Genomic DNA, 19,963 nt, shown 5'->3' with positions numbered 1-19,963 from the left:
ATTCATACATATACAGCCTGAGTGTTCCAGGCAGAACATCATTAACAGTGCCTAACAGCTCATTTTCAGACATGTGACCCACGTGTTGTCTGTAGTCCAAGTATCCGAAAAATTATCACATATTTTACATGTCCTTATATTACAAATTAAGAATGGAGAGAACATTTGACAAGTCTCCCTGGCGTTGTTGGCAGATGTGGTTTCACATTTTGTCGTTAGTCTCTTTAAATTCCTTGTAAACCGACAGAATTTATGTGTGCGTATCATCTGAGAGTGAACGCGCGTTTTATGCACACGCACAAACTCTGATTAACACCGACTCAAGTTACCGACACCTTAGCCACTGTTGTAGTATCGTTTAACACAGATTGAGGCAGTCAGGGTTTTCTCAACAATCTAGGACAGTAAATTTGTCAACCCTGACTTTCCTTGATAACCTTCGTAGTATAGGCATCGGCTTTGTGAACAGGGATCCAGGATTATCAATGTTAGTTTTAATAAGTTCAGGTACCTCAAAGAGAGGCCCAGGTATGTTGAACTTGCTTCGTAATACACGCTCCCTGGCCAGGGTGAAGCTAAAGGTCAAGACAGACCACAACACATGAACAATTTCAACTTGTCTGTCTTCTCTTTATTGACGCATCTCTCAAACATACTCTTCAGTCTCAGTAGTACATTCCAAAGCTTTCACAGTCAGTTTCATAATGAAATAACACTCACATTATCACAAAATGTACAATAACTCATTTACATGACTGTAGTGGTTTAATCCACTTTGTAAAATATCACAGCATCCTGACATTTTTATTAGAATAACATTTATTACATGACAAAATGACAAAATCTGTTTTTGGCGTTAAAGTCACAAAATGTAAGTAAAAGGAAATTAGTTCAGACAACATCTCACATGTTTTGAAACCACCTCAAATAAAAAAAAAGGATAAGAAATTCAAGCGAGCAGACAATCCAAACAAAATAAAATGATAACTCATTAAACTGTAGTTTTTCAATCTGAGTGAACTGAGAACAGACACTGGAGGAACAAACTAATGTTTTTTGCATATTTTAGCCCATAATGTAATTAGCACTATCTTCTGATTCATCAAGCTAAAAAAAAAAAATGTAAAAACACATGAACCTCAGGTAAACACTCAATCCATCATCTGCATGTGTTTAAAACCAAACAGCTCGAAGGACTCAAAGAATTACTAAAAAAAAAAAAAAAAAGACACTGTCCAGTCATCAACATGATCCCTTTAATACCAGACATCTAATATTCTCTAAGCACTTCAAGATCTCCGATCTATTTCCAAATGCATCAGTTGTTTTTTTGCTCTCTTGCTGTAATTGTGGCAATGCAGACATGAAGGACATAAATGACTGAAATGTAGAAAACAGGCTGTGAAAATGGGGTTACCTTTCAGCTTTTTTTAGTTAAAGTTTGTTGATTTTGAAACATGGCATTAAAAATAAATTCAGTGTAGTAATGGAAATGTAATCATACAAACAAGAAAGAAAAAAATAATTCCATTTGAAAATAACATCAGAAATCCAGATGGACAGAAAATGATCACATGTACGTGCAGTTACTGTGGCTTTCAACCTATCCTAAAGACAACACACACGCACGCAAACAGTGAAGCAAACTAACAAAGTGCAACAGTATTTCTACCTACAGTAAGTACTACCTAATCATGTTCCTGTATGCTGACCTGAAATGTTAACCAACACGCTGTTACACAAAGGCTGTCAACAGATGCTACCAACAAGACCCCCCACCCTGTCCTGTCTGCCTTCAGCGTCTCAGTGTCCTTGTTAAGTGGCATTTCTGACAACCGCTGTCTGTCCTGTAGGCAAGTCTATCTGCAAATAGATCTGCTGTCTGAACTCAAACCAACATCCAGTGTCGCCTGACCCCTGCACATCTCAACACCAAGTGCATACATTTATACTTGAATCATTTTTTCATTCAGTTTTAACAACACACAAACACATGCACACAATCTGATTTGTGAGTTTGCATGAAAAAAAGCAAAAAGGTACACAGATTAAAACATTTGAGATTCAGTCTGAGACAGTGTTGCTTTCCAGAAGATTTCCTAAAACAAAGTCACGTTCAAACAGGATTTATTATTCTAGGGAAGGTGGGGTGATTTTAATATTACATATTACATCATAATATTAGGTTAGGAATACTTACAGCCACAATTACTTGCTGTTTTTCAGCAAACTCACTGGGACATACATGTATTTCTAGATACAGGATTCTCAAAGAGAATTCATTTGTAAACCATGGGAACCATATGCAGGGTTTTCCTTTGTAAGTGTTAATATAATCAGTTGGATTACTTATCAAGGTTCCCTAAGACAAATCCAATCTTAACCATGGACAGTAATCCCCTTAACAAGTGCTAGTTAATCCTTTATAGTTTGAAAACCCAATCTCTGAGGACCCAGTAAAGTCCACTTTGGCTCCATGCAGGGTCTGATTTGGTTAGAAATTAGTCATGGGCCCTGGTTTAGTCCTCTGTTGTAAACTGAGTACTGTGTTTGTATACTGCTGTTGCTTCTCCGTAGCGCAATGTGGGATGGACTGTCAGAGGGTTTGAAGCAGCCTACAAACACAAAATGGAAAACTTATTACATTGGAAACATATTCAAAACAATATTCACGGTTAAGTCAAGTTGCATCTGACCCAGAATGACACTGTTACTGTGTGTCTCATTACTCTTTGCTTCCTCTGCCCAGTCTGTTGCTCTAGGCCCACTGTTTCCCCCAGTGTACTACCACAGCCCAGCAGCCCACCTGACCAAAGCTGACCAGGCCAAACATTGGGGAATTTTTTTTATTGTACTTAGATGATGTTTTTTAAACTACAGTTACAGTGGAAACAGATGGTTGGAAAGCTCAGTTAAAGTTAAAACATGAAGACACTATAGCGAAACAGCAGGTCTGAAATCAGTGTTCTTTACCCTCATTGTATGTAGTGACTTTCAACATAGGACTACACGATATGGACAAATTTCATTCTTCCATATTTATGCCAAATATCTCTAGAAATGTGAAATTTTAAGTGCAGCAACAGTGAGAATAAAGCCTTTGTATAACAGTATAATGATAATGGATGTAGAAAATGCAGTTACTTGACAAAATATTTTATTGATCAGAAGAGACAAATCACAGTCTTTGGCTAAATTAACAGACACAGGCATCACATCTGTCGCGATGTGTGATGTATAGCATCTGTAACTTTGTGTCTGCTCCAAGTCAGCTTGTATGTTGTTATACTACAGAAAACATCAGCAATCAAACCTTCTTCAGGCTGAATACAGGATGACTGGCAACACGTGTCTGACTTCATTGCAAGGTTGTTCTTTGAGGTGTAGCTTTAGGTAATGAAACATATTAGTCGTGCTGCCTTGGTTGAGGCAGGCCCTATACAACACATCTCTCTCTCGTACCTGCTCCTTCCCAATCCCAAAACATTTCAAATATCACAGGGTAATTTCTTTTCTTCCACCAAATCACTGACCTCATCTTGGTCCACACATCTTCTTCACTGACTAGTGCTGCCTTCACCCGTGCATGGAGTGTGGCAGTGATGGGGGTGGAGGGGTAAGCCAAGATATTTGATACAGTCCATATTGTTTCTTTTTTGATATTAATATTGTAAACGTTCATATCTAGGTAAGGATATGATAGCAATATATAATTCGGTACTAGGTCAACACAGACACTGACATTTAGTTATAATATCAAGGAGGAAGGTGAAAACCAAGAAACCTTAGACAGTTTTTTGAGATTACTTCAAATACTGAAGGAGGTGGCAATGAGGAAAAAACAGCTGTTCCTTAGAGTATGAAAAATACTGAAAAAGTTTTGTTTCTTATAAATTTTACTGATGCCATGATCACATAAAAACCCCAGTGACTTTAAATACTGAAGATCAACAAAATGGAAACAGCGGGACTCTAATGAACATCCAAAACAGATTTCATCCACTGGCAATTATTTATATTATGTTGGAGCACTCAGAGATCTACTCACTGTGATGACCACAGTAACTGATTTACTGCATTTCATTCAGTGTGTCCTCATGCTCTGCACAGTATGAAAGTATCTGCACCAGAGATGTTTGTCTAATTTCAAATACGTCTGTATATATTCTGTTTAAAGTAAAGAAGTAAGAACAAGCAGAGTTTGAATTAGAGCTTGCTTTTGACCCTGGATGCTTTAAAAGATTTCTAAAGTATTGGCTAAAAGCATCTGAAAATTAATTTTACTTTATTAGTTATGAATGCGGTAAAATCTGCATTGCATAACTGAAGATGTTAAGTCATTCATGTAACATCTACAAACTTAATCTGTTCCTCCTGTATGAAACACTCAGAACACTCCCACATCTCAATCCAGCGACCCGGCAGAAAAGCGACAGCTCTGTGGAGCACAGTGGTCTGCAAAGTTCAATATTTGGCTGTTGTGGAATCATTGTGTCACTAGGAGTTTTGGGGAGTGCCGGTTGAGGATGTCACATTTTATAAGAGGCACTGTCATCATGGCCTGTCCTGCTGAGTAGCAGTGTGGAAACATCACCTTGGGCTCCAGACAAGCCATTCAGCAACACACTCATCCCTCAGTGTAATGCACCAGTCTGAGTCTATTTCACTCCATCCCTCCCTAATCTCTCCTCATAACTGCTCAGAGTGGCCTCTGCTCCACAGTTCAGTCTGTTCTAATGATCAGATCCACCAAACAGTAAAGTGAGACACCAGTGATCAGGTCAAATCTTTATAACAATATATACTAATGTTCCATGAAAATAAACATATAAAACCTCCAGGTAGTATGCTACTACGTACTTCATAATAAAAGGCTCAGTGAGTGGAGGTAATGTTCATGTCTTAATGTCCCATCAGCAGAAATAACTCTGCTCTTGATCGAGCCATGAAAAAAATAAAAGCTGTTACTTACACTTCAGTTCTTTAAAATTGAGCCGATGTCCTATTTCCCTTTGGAGGCATTTTTGTCTACAGTGATAAAGTTGTTTAATAAAAAAACAAAAACAAATGTGCGATAAGAACACCTAACCACAGAAATTTCAATATAATATCGACTGATGTTAGTTTGAAGCACATGACTTAAACGTGCTTTGGAAAATGACTGAGCTGAGGTCTATACTACGAAGCGAGGTTACTGGCTTATCAGGGTAACTTCAGGAGTAACTTAGTGATGTCAGGTGTAACTTCCTGATTACTACGAAAGGTGGATAGGTTTTACACGGGGTCTGCTGCCATGGCAATTTATGCTCCAAGCAGTTTATGTTCATGGTTAACTCGGTGTTACTTCTACCTAAGTAGTGCCCCACAGGTGGAAGAACTAATTGGTATTGGCTCAACAACTGAGAGAGGCTGACTCTGTAGGATGGGGGTTGTCTAAAGACTGTCAGTCCCCCACCACCACCACCACCAAAAAATAAAAGTATGTAGTGGGTCGTAGAGATATGTGGACCAATAAATGGTGTATTTTATGCTCCGCATTTTCCATTTTCAATTTCAGTTATTTTCATTTGTAATTTCTTTTTCTCACAGTCAAGCAGCAGAATTTAGCATCATTAGTGTTGCATATCATCGATTTGAAAAATCCTTTAAATGGGGTGGGGGGAATTATTGTCCTGAAAGACAATATAATGCGACAGGCTGTTGTAATTGTAGACTACATACCAAAACATGCAGTATTAATGAATGTGTACCACTTTATAGAATGCTTATATTTCATCCAGGTTCAGATTTCCACTGAGGCTGCAGCTGAAATACTGTTAACATGAAGAATCCAGAGAACATTTCATAAGTCTCCCTGGCTTTGTTGGCAGCCGCAGTTTTACATTGTGTCATTAGAGTCTCTTTAAATTCCTTGTAAACCGACTGAATTAACGTGCGCTCTTCATCTGAGAGATACAGTGCATGCCCCTTGTATGCACACGCACTAACTCCGATTAACACAGACATCTTAACCACCGTCGTAGTACCATTTGTCAACCCCAACTTCCCTTGATAACCCTGAGTTAAATCAGAGAAGGTTAAACTCCCTTCGTAGTATAGGCCTCTGGAATCACTGTGGGTTTAGTTTTCTCCAAAACTTCAGCAGAGGTTTGAATCATTGAATCTGCTAATCCTTAACACCTGGATAGGTAACGGTAAAGGTAAAAAATCAGCTGCAATAACTGATTTTTTTGCTGACTTGGAGAGAAGTCAACAACATCCGACCATATAGTTGTAACTTGGAATGTTTGCCATACAAGTTCAAAGTTCACTCTCCTCCGTTTTGGTCCATTGAGTCATATTTAGTTATTAATGCAACAGCGCTGTTCATAAAACTATCTTCTGTTTTCTTTTTAAAATCCTGGAGAAAGAAGTTGCAAAACAGTTGTGTGACTTTCTCCAAGATAACAGTTTGAGGATTTTCAGTCAGGATTTAGATTGTATCATAGCACAGAGACAGCACTTGTAAGTTACAAACGAGCTCCTAATTGCATCAGACAACAGTCTTGTTAGATCTCAGTGCTGCTTTTGATACGATTGACCATCACGTAATTTTACAGAGACTGGAGCATTTTATTGGGATTAAAGGAACTGCACTAAACTGGTTTAAGTCCTATCTATCTAATAGGCTTCAGTTTGTACATGTTAACAACTACTCCTCCATGCATACAAAAGTTAGACATGGAGTTCCACAACGGTCAGTGCTTGGACCAATCCTCTTCACTTTGTATATGCTTCCCTTGGGCAACATTATCAGGAATCACTCTATAAATTTCCATTGTTATGCAGATGATACACAGCTTTATCTGTCAATGAAGCCTAACGAAACCAATCAGCTAGCCAAACGCCAGGCTTGCCTTAGGGACATTAAAACTTGAATGACAAGCATTTTTTTACAGTTGAACTCATAAAACTGAAGTCATTGTAATCGGTCCCACACACACGTCAGAAATACATTTTCTAACGATGTAGTTCCATTAGACGGCATTGCCCTGGCTCCCAGCTCCACTGTAAGGAATCTGGGAGTTATCTTTATCTTCACCAGGATATGTCCTTTAACTCACACATAAAACAAACTTCTAGGACTTCTTTCACCTGTGTAATATCGCCAAAATTAGACATTTTCTGTCTCAAAAGGATGCAGAAAAACTAGTCCATGCATTTGTTACTTCCAGGCTGAACTACTGTAATTCATTATTATCAGGCTACCCCAACAAGTCTCTAAAGACTCTGTAGCTGATCCAAAATGCTGCAGCACGATTACTGACAGAGAGAGAAAAGAGACCATACTTCCTCCTCACCTACAAAGCTCTTAATGGTCAGGCTCCATTTTACCTTAAAGATCTCATAGTCCCCTACAATCCCACTAGGACACTGAGCTACCAGAATTCTGGTTTACTGATGGTTCCCAGAGTTTCCAAGAGTAGAATGGGAGGCAATCCTGGTTCTGCTTGTGGTTTCTGCCTCTTAAAAGGAAGTTTTTCCATGCCACTGTTGCCTAGTGCTTGCTCATGGAGAGAACTGTTGGTGGGTCTCTGTAAATACCTATTTTAATGAGTATGGTCTAGACCTGCTCTATATGAAAAGTGCCTTGAGATGACTTTTGTTGTGATTCGGCACTATATAAATAAAACTGAACTGAATTGAATTGTTTTCATGCCGCAATTCTACCATCTACAGAGATTTAAGATTGGGCACATAATTTTTTAATATTCATCAGTATTTTTTATTATATTTTCAAATCAAAGTTTTCAATGGTGACATCAAACATTTCAAGACTCTTCTCATGAAGCACTCACTACACATGCTCTCAGCATACTTTACACAAAGGCCAATAAAATGTTAATCCAGTATGAACTTTCCTTTACCTTTTTCATATGAGCTTGTCTGCAGGAAAGTGAGCTCCTCCTGTGTGTAGTGACTCAACATAGGCCAGGGCACTCTGCATAGAGGTCAGACAGTAGCCCTCCTCTCCTATCAGGTAGCTGAAACAGAGGGCTGAGGGTTATGACAAAACATGTGTAAATAAAAGTTAAAAATATGGTAAAGAGTTCTTCTTCCATTTATTTCAACTTACTGGACACAGGCAGACACAAACAGAACAGACACAAATAGAACACAAACACAGAGGCATGACTGACCACAAGAATCATAAACATCCAGGTTCAGAATAGAGCCCCAATTTATCTATTCAGCTGAAAACAGCAAATCAGCATTTTCCCGTAGTGAGTAAAGGGCTGAATATATGTGCAGAACCTTAACCACATTGGTTAGTTAAAGAATAAAACAATACAATACAGGAGGAATGAGGAAAGATGGGAGAGATGGACAGAGGGATGACATGTGAGAGGGACAGCATGGAAGGAGGGAGGGACGACAGCAGACAAAAGACAGGGGAGGGCTGGAGTGTAAATCTGCACTGACTGACTTCGGACTAATGACAGCAAGACGACTGCAGACAGGACACAGTGCTGCATGACGTATACAAAGAGTGAGATGACTGAGAAAGTATAGAAAATAAGATTCTTCTCAGACTATGGTAGTTGTGAAGTAATATAGCTAATGTGGTGTTAGTTTGGAAATATTCATAAAGAAGTTTAATACACAAAACTTCCAATTCTACTACAATAGATAAGCAACTACTAAGTACTGCATTTGATGAATGCACACTATCGTTGCCAACCAGAACCACAGCTGCAGAACTATTCAAGTCACTGGATGATTCTATATCAGGAAAACTGAAATGGTCAATTTGTGTGGGCATATGCACAGACGGAGCTGCTGTCTGGTTTAACTGCTTGGATTAAAGAAGTTGCATCTGAATGTGAGTCTACGCATTGTGTCATTCACAGGGAAATGCTGGCTAGCAGAAAAATGCCACCAGAACTTAAAAGCGTACTGGATGATGTAGTTAAAGTTATGAACCAGATCAAAGCACACGCCCTTAACTCGCGCCTGTTCGAGCAGCTTTGTGAGGAGATGGACGTGGAGCACAGACACCTTCTCTTATACACAGAAATAAGATGGTTATCCCGAGGGAGATCGCTGGCCAGAGTGTTTGAATTATGAGAGCCGGTGCAGAGATTTCTCTCAGGAAAAAAGTAACAAAACTCGCTTACTTGTGTGACATATTCAACCTGTTCAATGAACTCAATCTGTCACTTCAGGGAAAAATGACAATTGTCTTAAAGTTGGCAGATAAAGTAGCTGAATTTAAAGCCAAACTGGATTTGTGAGGACAGTGCGTGAACAGAGGTATGTTTGTCATGTTTCAAACATTAGTGGGGATTTTGGAAGAGACTGAGCCGGAGCTTTCATTCTCTCAGCTGGTGCACGATCACCTGTCTTTGCTTTTAAAAGAGTTTGAGTACTACTTCCCAACCACAAAAGACCCACAAACTGCCAAGGAATGGATCCGCGACCCATTTGCCAACAAACCAGCGGAATCCAGCCTGTCTATGCAAGAAGATGATCAACTGCTGAAGATCGCAAATGATGGCGGCCTTAAACGTATATTTGAGACAACAAATATACGACAAACAACTGCCGGTGTTCTGGATTAAAGTCATGGCAGAATACCCTGAGATTGCCACAACAGCACTGAAAACCCTGTTGCCATTTCCGACATCCTATCTGTATGAAGCAGGGTTTTCTGCAGTGACAGCAACCAAAACAAAATTATGGAGCAGACTGGACATAAGCAACACACTTCAGGTGTCATTGTCTCCTATTACCCCTAGATGGGACCGTTGCAGAGGAACAAGCTCAGGGCTCCCACTGATTTAGCGTTATGGTGAGTTGTATTTTTCATTCACTTTATATTTGTTTCTGTGGTGTATCTTATGTTGAAGGCATAAGATACCTTTACCATTACGACCAGAGAGTGTGGGGCTGAGAGGCCATTACTCATGATATTGGCGCAATGTTACGAGGATGCTGCTAATAAAGTTGCATACACAGTGGATTCATGTTTATTATTATATTTAGAAAATATCAGTGTTATGCCGGTCGTATCATTTTATTTTGTTGTATTTATCCACCACACCTTAAAGGCCGGTCCGTGAAAATATTGTCTGATATTAAACCAGTCCGTGGCACAAAAAATGGTTGGAGACCACTGCTGTAGGCCATTCATTTCGTTTGGCCTGGCTGTCCTTCAGGAGCATAACATCTCCAATTTGCAGGCTGGGTTGGTCCACTTGCCATTTCCTCCTTGGCTGAAGTGTTGCCAAGTACTCTTGACGCCATCTTTTCCAGAACAAATCAGCAAGCTCTTGGACTTGCTTCCACTGACTCCGGTAGAGATCCTTAAGGCAGAGGTCTCCTGAAGGAGCAGACACAGAGTCAACTTTTTGAGTCAAAAGCATAGCAGGAATGAGTATGGTTGGCATGTCTGGATCCGACGACACAGGAACAATTGGCCGCGCATTCATTATAGCGGTGACCTCTGCTATCAGCGTGACGAGAACTTCATGTGTAAGACTGGAGGAATGCACCTTGAGCAACATGCCATCTAAAATGCACGGAGCAACCCCTATCATTCTTTCCCACACTCCCCCCATGTGGGAAGAGTGTGGAAGTCCCAAGTTGCAGCCTTGGTCCTTGAGGTATGACTGAAACTCAGCTTTTTCTGCTGTTATGCCAAGCCCTTTACATGCGCCAACAAAGTTTGTCCCTCTGTCCAAACGGAAGAGTCTCGCTGGACCCCTGATAGCAGTGAATCTTCTAAGTGTATTTATGAAGCTTGAGGTAGAGAGAGACTCTACTACCTCCATATGAACTGCTCTTGTGACCAAACAGGTGAACATGACAGCTCAGCACTTGCTTTCTGAGGGGCCTCCCCTGGGACGACAAGCACAGACCGTCCATGGTCCAAATACATCTAGTCCGACCTGTGTGAATGGAGGAGCTTGGGTGAGCCGATCAGCATGTAAGTTGAGACATTTTTTGTTTTTCCATACACCCTCTTAACCTCCTGCAGGTGACACACTTGTGTATGATGCTTGATACCAGTCGTTTCCCTCCCAGGATCCACAGCCCGGCAGACCTGATGGCCCCCTCAGTGATGTGCCTACCCTGATGTACAGCTTGTTCGTGGTAATACTGCACCAACAACATAGCAATGTGGCGATTTTTAGGTATGATTATAGAATGTTTCTCATCCCACAGAATTGCAGCTGATGACACGTGGCCACCGATCCACACCATCTGCACCCAGGATGGGATCGAGCTTTCTGAGAGGACTGCGCTTTGAGACCACCTCTCCTTTGGACAGGTTCTTGATTTCCTCCTTAAAGGCCTCTTGCTGTACAGTCTGGACAATTACTGTTCTTGCCTGTGTAAGCTCATCTGTTTTTGGCGTATCTCCCTCTGGAGTTCTAGCACAAGATCTGACTTTCTGAATGAGCTGGGCTATTCCATGTGTAAGCCTCTTCCAATTGGAAAAGCGTTTGAATCTGTGCGAACCAAGCAGCGTTTCAGAAGCTTTTGTAGCAAAGGTTGCAATCAGCGGACGCAGGTCTGTGTCAGTGTCCGGTTCAACAAGCTCAAAAGATTTTGGTTAAGTAGGTATACTTCCATCATCTTGTTTGGGAAAAGAGGGTCCTAAAAACCGATTTCTATCTCCCAAGAGTGTAGCTGGTACTGGTCGTGTACCATGGTCTGCAGAATTGTGCTCTGAGCAGACAAAGTGCCACTGTTCTGGCTGTGAAGACTTCCGGATGCATGCAACTCTGTTAGCAACGTACACATAGAACGTCTTGAATAGAACACAGAACTTCACTGTGTGGATTTTAACATCTAGCTCATCCACTAACATGTCTGCTATCTCAACTACGAGCACAGCCGCATAAAGCTCCAGACGAGGCACAGTATGGGAATGACGTGGTGCTAGCTTGGATTTTGCCATACAGAATCCTACATGACTGTGTCATCCTACATGACTGTGTCCTTTATCATCAGTTGCTCTGAGGTAGGCCACCGCACAGATGGCTGTGGTGGAAGCATCGGAGAATACACATAGTTCCCTGTGCTGAGTGGAGAGTAAGGAAACAGGTAGGTGTGGTCTTGGTATGTGAAGTTGTTCGAGTGCACTGAGTGAGTCTTTCCAAGACCTCCACTGTGTCTTTTGTTCAGGAGATATTGGGTCGTCCCATTCGCTATGCTCAGTGCATAGTTCTCTGACTATAGCCTTACCTTCCTAACAACACTTCCTAAGAGGGTGTGGTTGTTATGGAGCAGACATTGCTTGTCTGGGTTGGCCATCCCTTTTTCCAAGGGGCTGGTATGGCTGCTGTCAGAGTTCACTGAGACCTCCGTTTTTTTGACAGAAATGGCTGTTTTCACGTTGTGGTTAAAGGAGTCCTCCAGCTTTCCCATGCTCGAACCACCTGTGAGTGAGGCAAAGCTTGGGTCGTTAAGTGTTTTGGGCTAGATCACAAGCTAACTTTGCAAAGAAGGAGAAAGGTGTGTACGAGGTTCGGTAGTTTTCCTTGTAACAGAGATGCTAGAGAGCCCCACTTGTCATGCAAGGAGTATGGCAGCTTTTGGACGATTGGAGTGATGCCACGAGATGTGTCCAAGTAATTAAGACTAGGTAAGAATCCATCTGCTCTTTGCATGCTCAGATGATTTCAGACCAAGCTATTTACACAGCAGATCAAGCCTCCCCCTTGGTGTCAGGTTTAGGTCCTCTGTAGAACTATGAAAAGATCCTTTCCAGGCCCAGTAATTCTCAGGTTGGTCATCGAACCTTAACAGCCCGGAACTTATCATCTCACAATGTATTAAGTACTTGGCTAGGTCTGTTGTAGACAATGAGCTGGGATCATTAGTTCTGGGAGTGGCACCTGTATATGACTGAGGTTGTTAGCTGCTGCTGAACGGCCTTGTATTGTGTGACAACATTCGGTGGCTGTAACTGTCTTTGGATGGAGGTGGACCATGCAGGCGCTCTTGTCTCAGGAGCGCCAGTGTTGGATGAGCTTTGAGCATGAGAGTTATATGGAGTAGCATCATCCTCTAGTCCGGAAGTTCACTGATCGGGTAAGTCGTGGTAGCTGAGTTCATAGTTGCTGACCTCGCGTGACTCCTCTTTACAGTTTCCCGTATTGCCTTCAGCTGTCTCACCATCTTCCATTGTCAGCTAGCGCATTGGTGATGGCCCGGGTTCAAGTAGCTTTGAGTCTTAGTGAGGCTCAGGTCTTGGTTTCTCCCTGTACTTGGGCTCAGTGTATATATTTTTTTGGCTAGCACGATCTAGCTCTCCAAATTCACTCTCAGCAGCTGCTTCCAGAACATCAGCTTCGGCCATAGCAGCTGCAGCCGCGCTCTCTAGCCTGAGCGTGTGCAGACTAGCTTGTAGCTCTGCTTTCTTTCTAACAGCCTCAGCTGCAGCCTTTTGTTGCTGCTCTTCAATACATGCTTGAGCCTTAATCATGTCTGCTTCTCTTCGAGCAAATGAAGCTTGTGCTCTGGCTGCAATGGCGCTGGCTGATGAGCAATGACTGGTGCGTGAGGCACTGGAGCATACTGACGGTGACTCTGCATCTTGGTTACCCATTGTGTTCTCCGTAGACAGCTGTGTGTTTCTGTGACGATCCAATTTTTCTGTACGTAACCTTTGGGATGACTCCCTCAGGGAAATTAAGTTTCCAGCAGCTTATACAGACAGACACAGCACACAGGGCAGTTGCAACGACAGCTTGCAAACGACAGACAAGAGCAGCATGAAGGACAGTTTGCAAACGACAGAGAATATAAACAGAATAGAATAAGAGTGAATTAAATATACTGAGTATACTAGACTGTGTATGGCATTAAGATAGATAAATATGAATATGAACTGGCTGGCGGTGGATGAGGTTATTGAGTGTCCGGGTGGGTTACTGCATATTAAGGGGGGCTACCATTCCCCTCTGTCCTCCATACCCTACCCTACCTCCTCCTCCCCCCAAGTGAGGAGTTGTAGAGCGTGATGGCATGGTGGACAAAGGAGTTCTTAAGTCTGTTAGTCCTACACTTGGGCAGGAGCAGTCTTTCACTGAACAGGCTCCTCTGGTTGCTGATGACGGTGTGCAGAGGGTGGCTGGCATTGTCCATAATATCCAGCAGTTTGTCCAGTGTCCTCATCTCTGCCACCGTCACCAGAGAGTCCAGCTTCGTGCCGACCACAGTTTATCCAGTCTGGATGTGTCCTTCTTCGATATGCTGCCCCCCAGCACACCACAGTGTAAAAGAGGATGCTGGCAACCACAGACTGGTAAAACATCCACAGCAGTTTGCTGCAGACACTGAAAGACCGCAGACCCCTTAGGTAGTACAGCCTGCATTGTGTCTTCCCATACAGGTGGCTGGTGTGTGTTGTCCAGTCCAGTTTGTTATCTATCCACAGCCCGAGGTATTTGTAAGAGTCCACAGCCTCCACCTCAGCTCCCTCTAACAGGACTGGTCGCGGCCTTGGTGTGGACCTCCCAAAGTCAATGACCAGCTCCTTCGTCTTCGAGGTGTTGAGCTGTAGATGGTTAGTGTGGCACCATGCAGCAAAGTCCCCCACCAGTCTCCAATACTCCTCCTCTCTGTCATCCCTGATGCACCCAACGATGGCTGTGTCATCGGCGTACTTCTGTATGTAACACAGCTTTGAGTTGTAACAGAAGTCCGAGGTGTACAGGGTGAAGAGAAGAGGGGCCAGCATTGTGCCCTGGGGGATCCAGTGCTGCTGACCACAGCGTCAGACATGGTGTCCTTCAGCTTGACATACTGTGGCCTGCCAGTGAGGTAGTCGGAGATCCAGTCCACCAGGTAGGGGTCCACTCCCATCCTGCTCAGTTTGTCCCAAAGCATGTGGGGCTGGATGGTATTAAAGGCAATGGAGAAGTCCAAGAAGAGAATCCTCACTGTACCACTTCCCTTATTCAGATGGGAGTGGGCTTGGTGTAGCAGGTAGAGGATGGCATCCTCCACACCAACGCCTTGCTGGTACGCAAACTGCAGGCGGTCCTGGGTGTGTTTCACCTGGGGTCTGAGGAGGCTGAGGAAGAGCCGCTCCAACGTCTTCATTAGGTGTGAAGTGAGGAAGTCATTCGGAAGTCATTCAGCTCGCTGGGCCGGTTCTTCTTCGGAACTGGAACCTGTTGAACCTGTTGAAGAAGTCGTTCAGTTCGTTTGCCCTCTCCATTGTCCCCCCTACAGCTCTGGTTTTTGTGTTGTGACCTTTGTGATGGTCTTCACACCTTACAGTGGCTGTAGGTGAACCAGATTTTGATCAGACTTCCCTAGAGGGGGGAGGGGAGTCGCTCTGTATGCGTCCCTTACATTAACATACAGAAGATCAATTGTCCTGTTGTTTCTAGTAGTGTCGTGAATAAGTGAGGAAACTGGCTCTTGGTTGCAATTTAAAGTTAAAAATATCCATAGGATATATATAAAGGACACAATCTCTTCACAAGAAGAGTAAGAAAAGTAGAGGGAAAGAGGTTAAAAAATGTTAAAAGAGCTAAAAAAAAAAAAAAAACTAGAGAGCTACTGGAGAGGCAGCTGTCTCCCACAGCGCCAGACTGCAGATTTACACAAATTATACAAACAACTACACACAAACGTGTTGCTAATTAACCATTACAACTGCCAATTAGCTTAATGCTAACTTTACATTGAAAACGCCATAGGTGGGCTAGCGCGTTAACATTGCTCCCGTTTTTAAGTTCGTCAGACAAACCATGAACAATATAAAATGTACTCACAGACATATGCTCTTGAAGGTTCAGCAGAGAGAAAATGAATAATGGGAGAAAACAACAGCTTCACCTCAAGGAAAAGAACTACAGCAACATCACAAGAACAAACAGTACAACGATCACCTCTCTCTCTTAAAGGGGCAGCACAATGTATATAAACATCGCTGTATTAAAAAGGCTGCCATAGTTTCAGTGGTTGTGTAACACAACAGGATGTTTATGTTTTATCTGAGCTGAACATGCTGCAGTTGACAGCTGTGGCAGCAAATGTGAGCAGCACCCTACCATGTCTCTCGATTCTGTATTGACCTGGCAGTAATTAGTCATAGTTTGCTTTGATGTCTTGTTGGTATTGCTCCCTGGAGACTAGGCCAGGCTGTACCTCTCACCTAATGTTTATCTGAAATCTTCTAACTTTGCTGAATCAAATCCACCTGGTTATTTCTGTTGCTCCTCTTTCCCCTGGTGAACTGGGTTGATACAAATCTGATCAAATCACACCCACACTGTCCTAATGAAGCACATCAGGTTAAGGTTAAGTGAAAGTTAAACACTTTGAAGCAATTCGCCTAAAGCTAAATCCAAACAGTGAACAGTATTTTTGTGAAGAGGTAACCCAGCTTCTGAATGATCATACTGCTCTGCACAGGTCCAGTAGCTGTTATAATGTGAAGTGAGCAAGAACAGCATTCCACAACAGTTTTAGCAGCCAGAGTTTGGGAATGAGTATTTGTGGTAGATGACAAAAAATTTTGTCCGAGATGGTGACAGCTAGAGCCTTAAACTGCTTCTTATGTAAATAAGTGTAAAATCTCGCTGATAAATACAACACTAAAATACTGGATTTAAATTTAGTTTTTGTTGCTCAAAACTAAAACTCTAAAATATGAAAAAATAATATACATTTTTTATCAGAACAAAAACAAAAAAAGACTTGAACTATATCAATTAATGTCAAAATGTAAAAAGTAACATGGGTCTGATGTTGAGTCCACTGACTCAACCACTCACCAATTATCCCACCCCGTCACATCCCTGTGGTCTGTGTTGGCTTCACCACTCCTTTCACTAGAAGCCTTCCAACCCACTGAACTACTTAAACACAAAGAGGGATGTTATTTGTATTTTTATGGAGAAAGAAAAACCAAATCCCAAATATCCTGACATTCTTTGGCCACTGCCAATCTAACCACTTGGTTTTTACAACACACAGTTTTCTTTAGTGGATCTCTCGGATGTGGTCTGAATTCACACGCAACGATACTCAGTATGATATAGTATTTCAGATGGAGACCACCAACTGTCCTCAACTGTCCTTTCTGACTGTTACTTTGGTATCTGGTAACATGTATTCAACCTCAGTAACAGATGTGGAAGATGCGTTCAACACTATTTTGAGACTGTGTGAGCCTGTCAACCCAAGAAAAAAGTAATCTGATTAAAAACTGGATATTGGACTGTCAGCAGCAATTCACCTGTGTTGTCTGATTACATGAATATAAGCCATAAATTATTACAGAACTGCGAAGACATGTACTGAACAAGATTTAAGAAAAACTTAAAATAAACCTGTCAGTGCCCTCTGGTGGACAGACTATAATGTATGAGTCAGGCCCTAATCAGTACTACACTGGTTGTGCATAGAGGGGCTTTTAAGTCTAATGCAACATTTTGATCTAATTCCTCGATACACATGAATAATTTTATCATTATTATTATTACCATCAAGTTTGTTTCCCATGGTATGAATGCTGTTCTAGATCCTGCAAAGATTAAAACTGTGAGCACTGGCAATATTTTGCCCTGATTTAGCACTGTAAAAAGTGATTACCTTACAAACACATTGGCAAACGATGCTCAGTGGTCTATAACTGTTCCTGGGGGTTAACTAGTAAAAATTAATGTCGGTTTGCAACGGTTGTTTTAATTTTTATATACGATATTTATGAACTGATCTCACAAACACTACAACTAAAAGAAAGACTGTTACAAGGTCAGTCCAATTCTTCTGTCATTTTCAATGAGCTAATAGGCCGCTGTAACAAGCGTTCTGTTTAACCACATAATGCATAACACAGGTTCATTCATCTACATCACTGTCTCATGTTCCAAAACAAGTCCAAAGGCAAATTACATTGTGATTATGATAACATTAGTCTTGCAAACTTAATGTTAGCATAAAGAAAATTAAACCATCAGGGACACTTTGGCTGAGGAATTCAACTTATGTTGGAGGCACCGTCCAGCAAGATGAGACAAATCAACCATGTGATCTAATGTGAGGTCCTTGCAACAGGTCCACGCATATGACTGACAGAAATGTGAAAAGTTAGGGAGATTTATCCATCAGCCTCATCGCCAGCACAGAGGAATAATAACTTTACTACACTAGTACAAACTGGCAAATACTTGATCTGCCATGAAACTGTTATCAGTCAAAACAGTTGGCTGAGATTTCTATCAAGTATAATGCCATTTGCAAACTTCTGTTTCTTTGACAAAGGGAACGTGGGGAAGTAACATGAAGGTGCACATTCCTTCAAAACTGTGACACATCTACTCAAGACAAATTTTTGTGTATTTGATGCAGACAAAGGAGACCTTCATTCATCATCCTCTTCCAACATGATGACTCACCCTTCATGAATGAACTCCTCCAAAGCAGCACATTCAGACACCAGCTGAGGACACTGGCACTGCAGAGCCACAAAGGACAGGATGGGCAACAGGTCATCTGCTCCGCTATCAGAAAGAAAAAAGAGGTGGATGAGTAAAAGAGGGAAATAGAAGTAAATAAATAACGTAAAACAGTGACATTTACATAGTATGATGCCCTGTGCTCCCAAGAGAACTGAATGGAAACTAAATCAAAAGTAGCTCTTAATGGGATGCGTGTTCAGGGATGGGAGTGATAAAGCTTTTTTTCCTCTCCCTGGGATCTGTTGGGAGGACAAATTGCAGCCTGGGAGATGATGACAGCCTGATAGCATTCTCCCTGTGTGCAGACAGTGACCATTTGTTTATCAGGACTCACACGCAGGGCTAACTGCTTGCTTGCTAGTTTGCGTGAGAAGGTAGGTTGCTGGCCCTTGACTGACCCAGCCACATGCAACTGGATACTCTCCTTCTGCAGGTTCTGGAAGGTGTGGACAGGCTCATGTAACCACTGAGAATTGGACCTCACATACACACAGAGTCGCAACCCTGAATTATAATCTGCTGAGTTCACTACTGTAAACACACATTGCTGCTCTCACACGAAAACTGGTGTCTCTGCATTCCAAGGACACAATGCACTCTACCCACATGCTGATTTCAGTGAGAAGATTAGGCTCAATTATGGGTTTGCAATGTGTTCCAATGTTCCAATTTGATGCGGGATCAAAAAGGTCAAGAAACAGAACAAATGGACAGAGAGAAAAATAATTCTTAATTAATCAGGATATATAGGGGAGGTGGTGACCAATTCAGCCACACAATAGAAGAAAGAAAACAAAGGGATGTGGACAAAAGCACAAGAGAACAAATGAGCTTCTAGTTAGTCAAGGACAAAGCACTGATGAAAGTTGCTCAATGAATAAAGTTGTGGTTGTTTGCCTCCACTGAGGAAATATGTTATATATGTTCCTGAGTTATGGCATTGTATAATGGCCAGAAAAATGTTTCTGCATAACACATGACTTTGAAATTTTGTCACAATTAGCTGATTATGTATGGCCAAAAACGTGTTTTGTGAGGTCATATGAGCTTGACCTTTGACCTTTAACCTGCCAAATTCTAATCAGTTTATACTTGAGTCCAGGGGAACATTGGTGTCAGATGTAATGAAATTCCCTCCAGGTGTTCCTGATACATAGTGTTCATGAGAATGGGATGGTGCATGGAGGTGAAATATGATAGGTCTGTCTGCAGAATGCCATGTTTTAGGTATAAATCAACCTCCAGAATCAGTCAGGCCTTGATCAAAAACAGTTTATATGAGTCAGAGTGACACGCAGACAAGCAATGTGTATTTAGAGAAAGAAAAGTAGTCACATGTGGGCCTGTGCTGAGCCACAGTCAGTACAGAAAAAATGTGGCAGCTTGGACAGAGGAAAGAATTCAGTCTAAATTTAGAGGTAAAAAGTTCATTTCTGAATGAAAGTTTTATTGAATTAAAGCTGCCAGTGACCACAGGCTAGAATATGACA

General features: G+C 41.8%; 1 protein-coding gene across 7 annotated transcripts in view; it reads right to left on the bottom strand.

The window, feature by feature from the left end:
* Nucleotides 1-19,963, bottom strand: part of vps9d1 (VPS9 domain containing 1) — a 38,011-nt gene that overhangs the window by 3,222 nt on the left and 14,826 nt on the right. For 2 of the 7 annotated variants that reach the window (XM_018704040.2, XM_051073637.1), the window contains 4 exons: nt 18,411-18,515; nt 16,785-16,865; nt 7,908-8,024; nt 610-2,615 (listed from right to left, as the gene is read on the bottom strand). In XM_018704040.2, the coding sequence (XP_018559556.2) occupies nt 7,913-8,024; nt 16,785-16,865; nt 18,411-18,515 (298 nt within the window). In that variant the 3' untranslated portion in view covers nt 610-2,615; nt 7,908-7,912. Of the gene's footprint in view, nt 1-609; nt 2,616-7,907; nt 8,038-16,784; nt 16,866-18,410; nt 18,516-19,963 lie in introns of those variants that run through there. The other 5 variants (XM_051073638.1, XM_018704044.2, XR_007814005.1 and 2 more) reach the window with 4 other exon arrangements.

The sequence above is a fragment of the Lates calcarifer genome, linkage group LG10, assembly GCF_001640805.2.
Source record: "Lates calcarifer isolate ASB-BC8 linkage group LG10, TLL_Latcal_v3, whole genome shotgun sequence".
Lineage (NCBI taxonomy): Eukaryota > Metazoa > Chordata > Actinopteri > Centropomidae > Lates > Lates calcarifer.
This window is presented reverse-complemented; position numbering and strand designations above follow the sequence as displayed.